Consider the following 16,535-nt stretch of genomic DNA (forward strand, 5'->3'; position numbering starts at 1 on the left):
TTTTTTCTTTTTGAGACAGAGTTTCGCTCTTGTCGCCCAGGCTGGAGTGCAATGGTGCAACCTTTGCCTCCCGGGTTAAATTCTCTTGCCTCAGCCTCCCAAGGAGCTGGGATTACAGACATACACCACCATGCCTGGCTAATATTTTGTATTTAATAGAGATGGGGTTTCACCATTTTGGCCAGAGTGGTCTTGAACTCCTGGACTCAAGTGATCAACCCACCTTGGCCTCCCAAAGTGCCGGGATTACAGGCGTGAACCACCGCACCCAGCTGAAACTCAGCTTTACATCTGGCAGCAAATGGGGAAGGAAGCCCTTGGGTGGGGGTGACACTAGTCAACAGAATGACAGCGGTCAGGTGGGTTAGCCATCACGCCCGGCCCTCAAGTAGGCCCTTCTGTTGGGTAGCAGAGACAGCATTTCACTGAGGTGTAGTTTCTCATATATATCATGGGAAGAACGAGACATAAAGTTCCCAGGAGTCTCATGAGAGAGACCAAGGCAGACAGCCACTGCAGTCCTCCTTATCTTTTGCGTCTTTCCACAAAGTTTTTTGGAAGCAAGGGCTGGTTCAAATCTGCCCGCTTATCTGCCTGCAGAAGAGCATTTCCACCTGTGCGGGCCCTGGAAGTCTGGGCAGCAGGCCGCCCTTGGAATCCGTCCAGATGCAGAAATGCCAGGAGTCAGAAATAAGCTTGGGTCCCAGGTGGCAACTCAACCCCACTTAGGGCTGGGAGAAGGGGCGGAAGCCTGCCTCAGAACTGCAGACAGAGTGCAGCGGCTGGAGGGGAAGCCTGGGGACCAGTCAGTCCCTGGTTCAGCCAGGCCTCCAAACGAGTCAGCCACAAGCCCTCCAGCCACGCTAGAAGTACAGAGAAAGAAACGACAGGACAGAAAGCGGAATGTGCCTTGGAGAGGGGGTGAGGGCCCCTTAACCAGGCTTTCCCCTTCTGGGGCTTCCCTTCCACACTTGCCCTCGTCTCTCTGCTTTGAGACCCAGACTCAAAGCCATGGTGTGCAGGGTAGAGTCAGAGACCTGGGTTTAAAGCCACATTCTGCCACATTACTAGCTGTGTGCCACCAGGACACGTCACCTAACCTCTCAAAGCCCCATTTTCCTTATCTGTAAAATGGGGAAAATAATAACACTTTGCCTCATGGGGTTATTAGAAGAAATGAGATTATGTATGTAAATAATAATATACATAATGACCCACATTTACTGAGACAGATTTGCTCAAAACAACACTGCACATGGTTCGCAGTGTGGCATGGTGTCTGGCACACGACCAGCACTCAACGAGTGACTCGAAAATAAAATCCAAAAGCCCCGCAGGAAAATCCAGCCTGGTGAGAGCTGCCAGAGACGGGGTGGACAGGCTCCGTGGGGGAGTTGGGCCTCCCTCCTCCAGGTGGTTCACCAACTTAGCCTGGGCGATTCTAACTTAGGCCTGCACCTGGTCGCATGGGGTCTCATGGCCAAAGCCAGAGAGCGTCAGCTCGGAAACAGAGACGTGTGTGTCACAGGCTGGTGTGTGGGCACGAGCTGGTCTGTGCTCGGTGGTATGAGTGGTGTTGCTGTCTGAGGGCCCAGGTGCTTGGGTCACCTCCAGAGTGACTGCAGACGTCTGCACGGGACCCTGTCTGAGCTTGCCCGTGTGTGTGTGTGTGTGTGTGTGTGTGTGTGTGTGTGTGTGTGTGTACCGTCCAGCAGGGCTTGTCCACGCTTGTGCACTCCTAGGTTCTCTTTGTACAGGGGTGACTGGAAGGGTATTTCTGCACCTCGCTCCCTGCGAGGGGCTGGTGCACGTTGTTGGGGTCGGTCTGAGCTCTTATGCTCTCCACTGTGTCCTCACTCTCCTGGGCTGCCTGTGCACTCGGACGGCCTCCAAATGCATCTATGCAGTGGGTTAGTCCAGTATGAAGAAAGCAGGGCCTGCCCGAGGCTGTGGCCGCTTTTCCCACTCAGGACAAACCCTCTTTCTCCATCCCGGCAGGCTCCAGCCGAGGGTTCTCCAGCCAATGCATCCTGCTAGGCAGACCATCCTCCAAGAACGCAGGATGGGGCTGGTCTGGGGCTGCCCTGTCCCTTCCTGGAAGGAGAGCATATGGACTGGGCACATCAGAGCCACCTGCAGGGCCCCCTTCCCCACCCCAGGAGGTGGGGCTCTCAGTAGACAGTGACGTGGGAACACTCAGCCCCCAGCCCCATGTAAGGTTCCCCCTTCCCTGTGACTCAGCCGGAAGCTTGGAGCGCTCTGGGGTGAGACAGGAATGGGGCTCAGTGCCATCCCCACCCTGGGCAGTCCCCACCCCAGGCCAGCCAGCGAGCTGCAGCAGCGCCGTGACTCAGAGCCCCACCCCACCTTTCTCTCTACTGTGGCTCCGGGCACCGCAGCAAGACGCTGACCTGGCCCTTACATCCCACCCTCTCCAGGCCCCAGCAGGATCAGGAAAACACCAGCTTCCCGGTGGAGTCGGTGGGGAAGGGGCCTACCCCACCCTCAGAGTGAGGTCTGGGCGGGACAAACGGCTAGAGAGCCTTCTGAGAGGCTGTTGGAGCCCTTTGTACCCAAGGACGTCACCAGGAGTCACCAGAACCTTGGACCCATTTGTCCCAGCGGAAGCCCCACCTACAGGGCAGGAGGGCTGACAGTCAGCAGGAAACCTGGACACACGGCCAACCGGGGTGCACTTCCTCCCTTCACACAGCCCCGTGCTGGGCAGGGCGGCCACGTCTTCCTCAGGCTGCGTGAGCATGGAGGCGGCGGCCACATTCTGTGACACCAGCCCAGTGCCAGAGTCGAGCCCCTGACCAGGGACTTGGGGCATGGGTTGGGGGGGTTGTGTGCCAAGGGTCCTCCCATAGACTAAGGTCACCAAGAAAGTGGCAATAAGGGCAAGAGACCCGGCCTCACAGCATCTGTGCTCCTGCTACAGCCCCAAGTGGGCAGGCCAAGAGCCCCTGCCAGAACCCCCAGCCCCGACCTGGGCCTGTGCCACAGCTGCACGCCACTGCTGTCACCTTAGGAGCCTGCCTGCCCACAGGCCTACCCAGGCCACGCTCGTCCCTCTGCTCAGGAGCTGGCTCTCCGCTAACCACCCCTCTCCTAGGGCCTCTGCCCTGGGTCCGCCTTCCTGCCTTCAGGGATGTCTCCATTTCTTCCGAGGAAATTGGGTTCATCAGGCATAACCACCTCAACTTCCCGTCCCAATGTCTTCAGAGACCAAATCCTTTGTCACCAACTCTACCTCTCAGAAAGCAGCTTTTGCTCCAATGTCCATTCTATAAACTTTTGTGCCACCCTCCACCTGCCTTAGAGAAACTCGCAGAGAGAAGAGCCACACCATGCCATCTCTGCCCCTCACCTCCACTCACTCCTCCACAGGAGCTGGGCCCCAGCCAGCCCCACGCTCAGCAGGGCCAGCCCTGCCAGACTCCAGACATGGGCCATGCTGCCCCGACCTTTAGGTGTCTGTGCCCCGGTCTCAAGGACACCCCTGTGTCTCCCTCACGTGCCTCTGGGCCTCCAGCCCTTAGACAGCTGACGTATGTGAGCACCTCCTCAGCCTTTAAATGGATTAAGTCACACCATCCTCACAAGGCTGCTGTATTTTGTCACCTCTGTTTCAGGTATGCTTCGCCCCCAGGGAGGAGTGGTGGGGATGGCTGCAGAGTCTGTGGCGCTGACCACCCTCCTGCCTCGGGCTTTGCTCCTGGATGTTCTCAATTTCTGGGGTTCGTTGCTCTTGGTCCTGCTCTTCTCCCTGTTTGCACCCCTGAGTCACACATCCACACTCACCACTTCAATGATGCGGATGTTGGCAATCCCCAAAGCTCTTCACCCATGTGCAGATCTTCCTCCAATGTGCCAGAGCCCACCGTGCAGGAGAGGCCCCCTTCCAGCCCCACTCCCTGGCTGGGGATCTTGTGTCTGTGTGTGGCACCACTCACCTGGGTGTCTCACCATCCTCCTCTGTGGGTAACCCCCCATATAGGCACTGAGGAATGAGAGCTAAACAGAACCCTGGCACATTTAGGGCTTGATGAATATCTCACTTTGTAGTGTTACTACTCAGCTATTTCCTTTTATATAATCCTTTACATAATCATATATTAGTTTATAGAAATAGGGCTTGAAGAATCCCTTTATATAATCCTCTATATATCATATAATAGTTGATAGCATGAGTGCCTAAAGAATATTTCCCTACATATATACCTATAATTATATCTTAGTTCATAATCGGAGGAATGCCTAGAGCAGTCACAGTGCAGAGCATGATTTAAGGGAAAAACAGTTATACCACGACAAGAATCCATGGCCCAGGCGGCAGCGTTCAGTATTGTAAAGATACCCGCCGTATGGCAGGCTTGGGGCGAGAGCCACTCCTCCTGATAAAGGAGCTGTAGGACCTTGCTCCAGTTCTTGTGGAAGGCTGCCCTCAGACCGGCAATCCACCTTGGTGACTGTGAACTTTATCAGCTCTTGCTACTGTGCTGCTTGAAAAGCATCTTCCCATAGAACCCATTGGAAGCTGCCAGAAGGTGGCGGTAACTTTGACAGCTCTGTCACTGCTATGTGACTTAAAGCATCCTCCTATATATCTTCTTAGAAGTAGTTTGCCCATAGATATAAGTATTGCACACTGCACCCTCTTCACTGCGCACGGCCCACCTTCAAGCCTCAGTGACCTAATAGGGGCAGACCCCTTACTGCACACGGCCCTTGACTTCATGGGAACGGGCCCCTTGCTGCGCACTGTCCACCTCTTGGCCTGGGTGACCTAATGGGGGTGGACCCCATGTTTTATTGCTCACGACCCTATCACAATCCTTAAAGATGATTTCACTCACTGCCCTGCCCCCGAACCTATACACAATTAATACTCATACTTCTGGACATTCAGGGCCTCGCCTGACTCCGCTTATAGGTGGCGTGGCCCCCTGAGCCCAGCTGCGTTTTCTTTGTACTTCTGTGTCCTGTCTCTTTATTTCTCGGATCCTGCGCCTCAGCACAGCATAAGGCTCACCCCACGACCCTGTGGGGCACTCAGACCTACATCTGGCTCCCAAAGTGCCCTACACGCCTCCCTCTCCCCCTGAAGTCCAATCTATAATCAAATCCTGCCACTTTTCTCTCATTATTCCCAAATCCATTCCCCTTACCATCCCCACTACCACAGTCCTGAGCCAGGCACCCTCCGATCTCACCCAGGCCACCACCACAGCAGCCTCCCAACCAGCCTCCCACCTCCAGGACAGCTGCTATGCTGCAGCCACAGGGCTCTCTGGAAACCGTCACTGTTCTGCATAAAAACTTCCATAGTGACCTGTCGTCCAAGCTCCTGACTCCCTGTACCGCCCACCTCTTGGTTCCACTAAGTGACATGGAACTGCAATGCAAGGGCCCATTTCTCACCTCCGGGCTGTTCAGGAAGTCCCTTCTGCCCAGAAGGCTTTCCTTTTGACTAATTCACACTCATCCTTTGAGACTCAGCTCAGTGTCACCTCCTCCAGGAGGCCTTCCTGAATCCCCGGCTGGGCAAGGCCCTTCTCCATATGCCCATCACTTCCTGCCCACATGTCTTGCAATGCACTGGTGTCTCGGTCTGATGATGGCAATGTTTGATGATGATGATGGTCTTTCCGTGCTCTTCTCTTCTGCCAAGCTGAGAGCATCTTCAGGATCAAGATCGCATCTTACTGACATTTGTATCGACCGGTCAGATGGGCTCCTGGTAGTTGTTCCATAAACGTTTGTTGATTGAATGAATGAATAACACAGTCCCAGTCAGAGTGCTCTGGCCCAGGGAGAGGCCCCAGAGAAACATGGGACCACGTGAAGATCCTGAGTTTCATACTCACAAAAGTGTGTCTGAGAAGCACTGCTTCCACTCTGACCCCTCCCCAAAACACTGAACATATAGAAGTCTAACAGCTGACAGGAGTTTGAGACCAGCCCGGGCAACATGATGAAACCCTGTCTCTACCAAAAATACAAAAATTAGCTGGGCATTGTGGCATATCCCTGTGGTTCCAGCTACTCAGGAGGCTGAGGTGGGAAGATCACTTACACCTGGGAGGCAGAGGTTGCAGTGAGCCAAGATCTCGCCACTGCACTTCAGCCTGGGTGACAGAGTGAGACCCCTTCTCAAAAAAAAAAGAAGTGTGACAGCTGAAAGTATGCTAGGGAGATGGGAAACAAGCCTTGGGGACTGGGGAAGGGCACAAGAACTCTGTGTGAATCCTGACTGTGCAGCCCTGGACAGCCCTGAGAGGGAGGCCTTGTAAGACTGCTGGGAAGATAAACACAGCACGTGGCAGTGCCAAGCTCTGCGCAGATTAGCAACCAGCAACGATCAAGGTGGCTCCTCCCATGCTCCCTCCCCCTCCCCTTGCTTTTTGCCTTCCACTTTGACTCTAGGCCTTTTTTACATGAAGACTTAGCCCCAGATATTTGCTGCTACATGGAATGGGGATGCACCCTTACCAGATCTTCAGAAAAGCTGGAAACCTGAATTTTTATGTAAAATTTCTTACCTTTTTTTTGGAGACAAGAGTTTCGCTCTGTCACCCAGGCTGGAGTGCAATGGCATGATCTTGGCTCACTACAACCTCCGCCTCCTGGGTTTAAGCGATTCTTCTGCCTCTGCCTTCAGAGTAGCTGGGATTATAGGCACATGCCACTACACCCAGCTAATTTTTGTATTTTTAATAGAGACAGTGTTTCACCACGTTGGCCAGGCTGGTCTCAAACTCCTGACCTCAGGTGATCCACCCACCTCGATCTCCCAAAGTGCTGGGATTACAGGCGTGAGCCACCACACCTGGCCAAAATTTTTTAAGTTTGAAATGTCAGCAACTAATTACAATTTTTTTTTTTTTGAGATAGAGTTTCACTCTTGTTGCCCAGGCTGGAGTACAATGGTGCAATCTCAACTCACTGCAACCCCTGCCTCCTGGGTTCAAGTGATTCTCCTGCCTCAGCCTAGCTGAGATTACAGGTGCCCACCACCAAGCCCAGCTAATTTTTAGTAGAGATGGGGTTTCACCATGTTGGTCAGGCTGGTCTCGAACTCCTGACCTCAGGTGATCCACCTGCCTTGGGCTTCCAAAGTGTTGTGATTACAGGTGTGAGCCACCACACCCAGCATATTTAAAAATTTTCTATAGAACTTGGAGGCCAAACAAAATATATCTCCAGGCTGGCTGTGGCCCACTACCCCTCGGTTTGTAAACTTCTGTCTGAGGCGTGTGCCCCAGTCTCCTGAGCACACATTCCTGGCCAACTCTGCCAGGTCTGCCTTATTTCCAACCACAGTCATGCCACCAGGGGCCTCGGCTGGATCCCTTGCCCTGTCCAGAGGCTGACCTCAATAGATTTCTTTACCAGATGGAAATGTATAACCTGCAATTATTCAAGGGCTGAGCCAGGTCATTTTGCTGCTTTTGTACGACTCACAGGTGAAGAAGGAAGCAGCTGTTCTAAGGGAAAGAAAGTGGTTGCTGAATCAAGAACTTTGGCCCAAGGCTTGGTCCCAAACTCTTCTAGCTGCATGACCTCAATAGTGAGTTAGCTTCACCAAGCTTCAGTCTCCTCATCTGGGTGAGATAAAGCAGTTCACCTCCACATCCACCAGTAGTTCCTGGCATGCAGGGAGGGTACCGCAGTGGCCGCTTTGCTTTGCTTTGCTCTTCCTGTTGGCCCCCCTCCTGGAGGAAATGCCAAAAGAGGCCAAAAAAGAGGACACAGGTTGGCGAATTTGGCTTCTCTTTAGGAGTACGGTAAAATGATGGTTTCTGTCTCCTACCTACCATCCCCACTGAAACCACCTTGCTGCAGGCCCCCCACCTCTCTGAAGCCTGCTAGGCTCCAGGATGGGCTTCCAGATGGATCCAGGAGTGCAGAACACAGCTTCCATGCACAACAGGTCAGATCACAGGCCTGGGAGGCAGAACTCTAGCACTCAGACAACACCCTCCACCTCTGCGGATCACTCTGCAGTCACTACCCTTCTGTGACCATCTCTGCCGCAGCGCAGGAGCCAGCCTTTAATGTCCAGCATTCAGGGCCTAGAAGAGCGTTAAAGGTGAGCTGCAAGTATAGCGCCACTGTGGGCACCAGGCTTTTTTTCTTTTTGAGCCATTTTTAATTCCTTTCTTACATGTGAAGTACTGTTTGATGCTATCTTTGGCCTGAGACTTCTTGCAATAGTCCTTAATCACTACACAATTGCAACCAACCACTTTACGGGTTTCTGGCTCTGTCAGTTTCACAGAGGCCTACCCATTCCCCTTGTTTCTTGTTGTCATCAACCTTAATTAGGTTGATTTCGTGTTCAGCACAAAGGGCCTCTACCAACTTGACACACATAGGCTCATCACAGCTGGATTCAAGCACACATAGATGGGCTTGGCGCTTGTCTAAGGCTTTGGCAGCTCCTCGAATTCCATGTGCTAGGCCACGGTGGATGAGGGCGGTCTTCAGCACCTCGTGTAAACGTCCATTACACCTCCAGTATTAACGTCCATTACACCTCCAGCAGCAATGCCTTCCTTGGCTATGGCGGTGGGTTACCGGTGAAGCCGAATCTTGAATGTACCCGAGCCTGAGGCTCCACCTCTGCATGACTCAGCGTTGACAGGGAAAAAGTCACCAGGCTTTTGTCTTATCTTACAGACAGGATAGCTGTCGTGCTCCCAGCAAAGGGAGGCAGAATAGAAAGAGGAGGGGCAGGGTGGACCAGCTGGGAGAAGCATGGCAAATGCAGTCCAAGGGAGCAGACTTCCCAAAAAGCTCATCTGAGGGAGGGCAGGCCTCGACCATAGCAGTCTCGAGGTGTTCCTCCTCCCCTGATCCCCAGGGAGGGCTGCATCAGAGGCCCCTTGAGTCCTGCACCAGCCTGAGCACCCATGGGGGTGGAGTGAGGGTGACAGGCTCTAAGAAGATGAAGGAGTGATGGCATGACCCAAGTCTAGCTTTTCTTCCAGGCCCTGTGCCACCCTGTCTCTTGCTTAGGGGATGAACATGCTAGTATATCGAGACGTGCCCCAAAAGTTGTGCAAGTTTAGTGCTTTCTTGGGTTCAACACCAGCTGGATGTGGGTTATGCAGAAGGCAGAGTAGAACCAGTGAGGGGCAGGCAGGGAGGGGCAGGCAGGGAGGGGCATGGTCCAGTCCATACAGAGGTAGTTCTTCAGGCAAAAGAGGCCTTTGAAAAGGCTGAACCAGGAGCACTCAAAAACAGGGCTATAATGAAGCAGGACCCCTGATAATGACCTCCAATCAGCCCCGGGGCCTTGCTTTGTTTTTTCTACCAGGGTAGGGGCTAAGTCCGGCAGGCCTGGCACCTAGCAGAGGGCCTGCAGACCACCCATGCTCAGACAGGGTGCACCAAAGGGATGCAAATAACCTCACCAAGCAAGGCCCGCAGGGATTTCTAGCGCAGCAGAGCAGAAGCTGCTACCTTTCACGTGCCAGGTACTGTGCCAAACACTTAACATCCGTTATCTCATGTAATCCTCTCAGAACACTGTGGAGATGGGTCCTGCAGTATTCCTATCTTGCTCATGTGAACACAGGCCTGGAGATGGCCAGGAGCTTGCCCCAGGTTGTGCAGTTAGTAAGGTGGCAGGCTACTTTACAAAGCCAGGTTCTGGGCATCCACAGTTAGAGTGCTTTCCACTTGCCTCTGCAGAGTCAGAGAGATGCCAGCGCACAGGACAGAAATGGAGACAAAGGCTCATGTCCAGCTGAAGCCACGTCAAGTAGAGAAGCCAGTAACCAGGGTGAGGGCTCACAGGCGGCCAGCATCAGAGCCTCTCAGGGCAGCCTTGACGCTGGCTGCCTGCTCCAAGGTCAGAGGGCAAGCAGCTGATTTGTGCCAAATGCCTCATTCTCTCTGCTCAATGGGGTTTTGTTGACCGCAGTTTATAGGCCTACAGATTTCTGTCCAATCTGGTTCAGAAATACTGCGTCCAGAGCTTTCCTGCCTGGCACTTCTGGGGCAGAGGAAATTAATAACTCCCTTTAAGGCTGGGCACAGTGACTCATACCTGTAATCCCAGCACTTTGGGAGGCCAAGATGGGTGGATCACCTGAGGTCAAGAGTTCGAGACCAACCTGACCAACATGGTAAAATCCCATCTCTACAAAAATACAAAAATTAGCTAGGCATGGTGGCAGGCACCTGTAGTCTCAACTGCTCGAGAGGCTGAGGCAGAATTGCTTGAACCTGGGAGGTGGAGGCTATAATCAGCTGACATGGATCCACTGCACTCCAGCCTGGGCAACAGAGCGAAACTCCATCTCAGAAAAATAATAATAGGCTGCGTGTGGTGGCTCACGCCTGTAATCCCAGCACTTTGGGAGGCAGAGGCAGGCGGATCACCTGAGGTCTGAAGTTCAAGACCAGCAGCCTGATCAACATGGAGAAACCCCATCTCTACTAAAAATACAAAAAAAAAAAAAAAAAAAAAGAGCCAGACATGGTGAGGCTGAGGCAGGAGAATTGCTTGAGCCCGGGAGGCAGATGTTGAGGTGAACCAAGATCATGCCATTGTACTCCAGCCTGGGAGACAAGAGCGAAACTCAGCCTCAAAACAAAACAAACAAAAAACAACTAATAATAATAATAACTCCCTTTAAATGTCCAAACAAGGGGGCCCAAAAAGACTGTGGAGGGGCATGGGAGCAGGTATGTTTGGTAGTCCCAACGCAAGAAAGCCCAAATTCCACACGCTTCTTTGAAGCATTCCTTTTTTTTTAAATTTTTATTTTATTTTATTTTTTATTTTTTTTGAGACAGAGTTTCGCTCTTGTTACCCAGGCTGGAGTGCAATGGCGCGATCTCGGCTCACCGCAACCTCCGCCTCCTGGGTTCAGGCAATTCTCCTGCCTCAGCCTCCTGAGTAGCTGGGATTACAGGCACGCACCACCATGCTCAGCTAATTTTTTGCATTTTTAGTAGAGACGGGGTTTCACCATGGTCTCGATCTCTTGACCTCGTGATCCACCCGCCTCCCAAAGTGCTGGGATTACAGGCGTGAGCCACCGCGCCCGGCCCTGAAGCATTCCTGTCAGAGACTTTCAGCTGACTGAGGAGCCCTCAGTGACTGTCCTCCCATTCTCCTCCCACTACTGGCCACTAGGCGAGGCCACAAATCAGCCCCCTGCATCTTAAGCACCCCAGGAATGTGCTGTTCATCAACAATAGTTAGGGTTCCCCATGAAGGACCCCAGATACAAGGCAAGCTGGATGCTCCACTTCAAGGGATTTTGTTTGAAACCACAGACACAGCCCCACTGTCGCCAGGCATCTGGGTCCTTGTGGGGCAGGGTGGGAATTCAGTAGAGGAGTCAGTGGTGGAGGAAAGGGGCTGTGTGATCTCCAATTCTATGACCTTTTCTCCTAAGAGGCATGTGAGGGAGGGCACTAGGGCCCTGGGCCTGGCATCCCATGGTCACCACGAGCCTGCCCAGGATAGGCACTCTGCCAGGAACATCTAATGAGCCCCCTGGGATAAGGCAGGAAACCACCTCAGGCCACGCTCAAGGGTGAGCCATTCAGTTACCAGGGCTTTCCCCTCTGGGACTCTCAGCCAGCCTAGGACCTGCACGTAGGTAAGAGGGGGAGGTGGGTGTGAGGGCCAGGAGGAAGCCCAGAAAGAGGGCACTCCAGGGCACAGTGGAACTCAGTCAAGTGTAGATACATGCTCACAAGTTCAGGTAGCTGGGTGCTGCTACACTATGCCAGGGCTTTGGTGGGACCGGAAAAAGAGGCCCCTCTGGGCGGACCCAGCCCCAAGAACACAAAGCAGAAGGGGTCTTTTGCTCCAGGATTCCCAGGTTGGAGAGCTGAATGTGGACTGCATTTCAGATCCTCCCACCCTGAGCTGGGCACCTTGGTACAATGCACGCCTGCCCCCGGCAGCCCTGACAGGTGAATGCAGCTGTGAGAGAAGCCTGGGAGCAGTCACAGGCCTGCAGAAGTGGGCCAGGTCTGCAGCTGCGTGGGTATTAATAACCAAGTGTTCTAGCTGCTCCTCAGGAAGCAGGTCCTCTCAATTCCCCTCACTGCTCCCCAGTTCTGCCTTCTAACTACCCTGTGATTGTCCCATCCAGTTCCAGAGCTGGACACGAAACCTACTGCCTTTTGACATGGACCCTGAGCTAGCCCAGCTTTCCCAAGGCTGTAAGTGGAGTCCATTGGAGCATGTGTCCCCATCTCACCTTGCCTTCTCCCAAAACCCAGAGGGTCTGACGGCAAAGGGAGTTGAAGCAGCAGAGCAGCAGGCCTGGGGCCGGTCCCACCTGTTCCTCCTGACTTCACAAGCCGGAGTACCCAAGGGGCTCAACTGTGTCCTAACCCCAGGCAGAATCGCCTCAGATCTGAGCTGAATGCATAACAAGAATGATAGGTAACACTCATTCAGCGGTTCCTGTACCAGGCCCCATCCTAAGGACTTTTCAAACAGGAGCTGATTTAATCCTCACTACCTTGAGGTAGGTGCTATTATTTTCTCTGTTTTACAGATGAAGTGCTCAAGGATAGGCACTCTGCCAGGAACATCTAATGAGCCCCCTGGGATGAGGCAGGAAACAGCCTCAGGCCACGCTCAAGGGTGACCCATTCAGTTACCAGGGCTTTCCCCTCTGGGACTCTCAGCCAGCCTAGGACCTGCACGTAGGTAAGAGGGGGAGGTGGGTGTGAGGGCCAGGAGGAAGCCCAGAAAGAAGGCTTAGGGGATGAACATGCTAGTATATCGAGATGTGCCCCAAAAGTTGTGCAAGTTTAGTGCTTGCTCAAGGTCACATGGTTACTAAGTAGCTGAGGTAGCATTTGAACTCAGGTCATCTGCAGTATTTCACAGAGGGGCTCAGATAGGGTGACTTGAGTCGCTAAGGCCCTGCCTTAATTTAAGTAGCCTGCTCAAGGTCACATGGTTACTAAGTGGCTGAGGTAGCATTTGAACTCAGGTCATCTGCAATATTTCACAGAGAGGCTGCTCAAGGTCACATGGTTACTAAGTGGCTGAGGTAGCATTTGAACTCAGGTCATCTGCAATATTTCACAGAGGGGCTCAGATAGGGTGACTTGAGCCGCTAAGGCCCTGCCTTAATTTAAGTGCTGATTCTACAATTTCTTTTTGTAAATAGGATGCTTTCAGGGGTGGGATACTGTGAGGAGATGGAAGTCTGGTAAGCTTCAGTCTGTAGCCTCTCATTTATACATGCTTTACTCCAGTTCAGACAATATTGCAACCCATGAGTTAAAGGGCCTGCAGATATGACATCTGTCGGGCACTTGTAAACCTCATCCCCAGTAACACACCTCGCCAGGCACCTACGACGCTGCCTATTTTCAGATGAGGAAAGTGGGACACTGGGAGCAGAAGGCACGTACTTGCCCAGTGGAAGAAATGGGCTTGGGATCCAGGACCCTCTGAATCCAAAGCCCAAGGGCCCCAAGAAGAGCTGGAGAAGCAACCCGATGGAAGGGAAGAGGAGAGGGAAGGGCGGAGGGCTGAAACAGGCAGTGGCCACAGATGTGAGCTCCAGGCCAGGAACCCAGCCCGCCAGGATGCTACTCCCAGGTCACTCTGAAGAGGGATCGCGCCCAGAGCTGCCCCCATCCGCAGTCTGGCCGCTCTCAGGGCCTGGAGGTCTCTCCATGCTGGGGCTTGGGGCTGCACTGGCCAGCGAGGGGTGGAGGGGTGGAGAGGGAGGATCGGGCACCCGCCCGCCCCACCACAGCTCCGGGCCCTGCAGCGACTTGCTAGGAATACCAGAACCCCAGTGTTTATAGGACGGCAAGCACGGGCCTCCCTCTACCCGAGCCGTCCTCGGGGGCGGCACCGCGGTCGGCTCTGGTCAGCATCAAAGACAAGCAAATGGGCGGCGGACCCCGCGGAAAGTGCATACTCCTACGGGGACTTGCCGGGACGACAAAGCGGGCGAGACCCCCTCCCTGCCCAGAAAGAAAACTGAAGAAAGGGGCCCGCGGCCCCCCAGCTCTCCTCTCCTCTCCCTCCGTCCCCGCAGCGCTTCGACAAGGGAACGGGTCCTAATGGCCCCCGTGCCTCCGACAGGTCCCCTCCTCCGTCCTTTGTCACGGCCGCCTCCGCACGAGGCTGGTCCCAGAAGCCCTTCTCCCCCGGCCCCAGCACTCACCCAGCGGCAGGCTGATCCGGGGGCTGAGCGCCCAGGTCGGAGGCTGCGGCAGCAGAAGCAGCAGAAGCGGCAACAGCAGGAGACTCAGCGGCGGCAGCACGCCCAGCGGGGCAGCGGACCAGCTCCCCGGGCCCATCGCGGCGCGCAGCCCTTAGACAGCAGGAGCGCCGGTGTCCCGCGGCTCGGGCTCAGGTGGCTCGGCTGGAATCGCAGCGGCAGCTCCGCGCCCGCAGTCTGCCCCCGAGTCGCCCCGGACCTGGGGGGCGGGAGGTGGGAAACGGGGTTACGTGAGCCCTGAACGCAGCCTCTCGGCTGGGTGCTGCCGTCCTCCCGCCAGCGCCGGCCCCGCAGCCTCGGCTCGCACGGAGCTCGCCCACCAGCGGCGGGGGGCGGGGCCGAAGGAGGAAGTCGCGGTGAGCCCGGCCGGCCCCTTTCCCCTTCCCCCTTCCCCTTTCCCGGCCGCGCGAGGGGCGGCAGCGTGGGGGGCGGGGGGCTGGGGCGGCCGCTGGGAGCCAAGCCTGGGATCGGTAGCCGCGGCTGCCGGAGCGCTGGGATGCGGACGGAAGCGACCCCTAGCTCCCCGCGCTCACCGCTCAGACCCTCCCATTGCCGCCCGGGCCCGGCCCCGGCCCCTTCCGGCTTCTCTGGGACCCTCTGCTAGCGGCGTTGGTTTGCGGACACGCCGCGTCTCTCCACTACGCGCTGGGAGAGTGGAGGGGAGGGGATCAGGCCTTGGTCTTCCCCCCTTGCTCCTGGCGACCCCTCTTGCTCCTGCAACCAAATGAACTCGGCCGAGCTCGTCCTGACACCGGGGCTAGCTGCTGGAGAGTCTAATTTTTGCACAGGTCAATCCACTGCAAGTCATGGCTGGGCATTCACTACAAGCTCAGCGCTTAGTCTAGCTACCCTACGGGCTTGTCCACGCTTAGAATTTTGTCCACGCGAAGCCCCTCGGGTGGTGGAAGGACAAGATGAGCTTAAGCTGGATAACAGGATTTAATATACTGCTGAGGACGTGAGACCTTCACAACCTGCACATGGCCAGGCAGTGGAAAGGCCCCCCACCTCAAGACTGGAGTGGAAGCTCAGAGGCACCCACCCGAAATCCTCCTGGCTCCTAACATCTCCACGTGGGGAGCCCAGCTCTGCTGAGACCAGGGATTTCCAGCTGCAGCCTGGACCATTATCGGATTCTGAAATCAATTTAGTGGATCCCAACAGCATTAAGAAACAAAGAAAACCCAGAAACTATCTAAGAGTAATAATGTCAACGGATAAGTAATTTTGGGAAAGCGACTTCCGCCTTTCCTAAGTGCGCACAGCATTACAGAAAGATGTAGTAGTTCCTCCTGTAGTTAGAGTGCAGAAGAAACTTGAAAGCCCCGGCTAGCTATTTCCACAGCAGTAGAGACCATCTCTCCATAAATTTGCTTGTCATCCTTGCACAGGGGCCGTGCTAATCTTACCTGTATCGGTCCAATTTTAGTATCTGTGCTGCTGAAGCAAGCACTCCATAAATTTGCTGTAATTGCAGGAAAGCTCCTCTTCACCCCCAGCCCGAATCAGCCTCTTCACAGCACCTTTTTCCTCTCCTCCCCACTTCCGGGGTCTGCCACATCTGCTCCCACAACAGGGGTGCTGCCAAGAGGGTGGGCACAGCACCCACATGGTCCCAGATCTCCTTTCCTGCAGCTACGCTTCCTCATGCTCCATGATTTCTGCACCTCCACCATCCTGACGACACCCTCCTGTGACATGGTGCAGGCTAGTAGCTTCCCTTTTAAAGGGAGGACACAGAATTCCACGTACGATGTGGACAGCACCAAGCACCCATAGTGCTACTACTGCCCAGGTTTGGATGCTTTACTCTAAATGGAGTCAATCCACCTACAGCCAGAGATACCCGAACTTCTGTCTGCAGCCCAGTCCAGCCCTGCTCAGCCCTTCACTCCATATGGCCTCAACATTTCTACTTGGCTGTCTGAAAAGCATCTCAAACCCAACGCATCCCAAACTAAGCTCCGGATCTATCCCCTTTCTCCTCAATGTGCTTCACCTACAGCCTTCCCCATCTCATTTAATGGCAATTCCATCTTTCAGTTGCTCAGGCCAAAACCCTTGGTTCCTCTCATTCTCTCACTCTTCACATCCAGTCCATTAGCAAATCTACAATCTGACCACTTCCCAGCTCCCTGGGGCCCAAGCACCACCCTCTTTCTCCCAGTTACAGCAAGGGCCTCTAACTGTTCTCCCCAATTCCTCCTTGGTTCCCCTACAATCTATTCTCAACACAGCAGCTGAGTGAGTCTTTAAAACACAAGCCAGGCCAGGGATTTCCTCTGCAAAATCCTCCAATGG

The 16,535-nt window shown here is 54.4% G+C and overlaps 1 protein-coding gene, 1 non-coding gene and 1 pseudogene across 2 annotated transcripts in view; all 3 read right to left on the reverse strand.

Annotated features, from left to right (window-relative positions):
* Nucleotides 1-14,313, reverse strand: part of SEMA4B (semaphorin 4B) — a 28,208-nt gene extending 13,895 nt beyond the window's left edge. Inside the window, exon 1 of the mRNA XM_021674347.2 lies at nt 14,178-14,313. Within this exon, the coding sequence (XP_021530022.2) occupies nt 14,178-14,313 (136 nt within the window). The remainder of the gene's footprint in view (nt 1-14,177) is intronic.
* On the reverse strand, nt 7,115-13,926 carry LOC105724912 (small ribosomal subunit protein eS12-like; annotated as a pseudogene).
* A 1,264-nt stretch (nt 14,314-15,577) lies between the features above and the next one.
* On the reverse strand, nt 15,578-15,687 carry LOC135274966 (U6 spliceosomal RNA). Its single transcript, XR_010342706.1, has one exon. It is a non-coding gene; the product is annotated as a U6 spliceosomal RNA (small nuclear RNA).
* Nucleotides 15,688-16,535: the final 848 nt, after the last annotated feature.

This window comes from Aotus nancymaae, unplaced genomic scaffold, assembly GCF_030222135.1.
Source record: "Aotus nancymaae isolate 86718 unplaced genomic scaffold, 86718_ANA_hifiasm-v0.15.2.pri h1tg000014l, whole genome shotgun sequence".
Lineage (NCBI taxonomy): Eukaryota > Metazoa > Chordata > Mammalia > Primates > Aotidae > Aotus > Aotus nancymaae.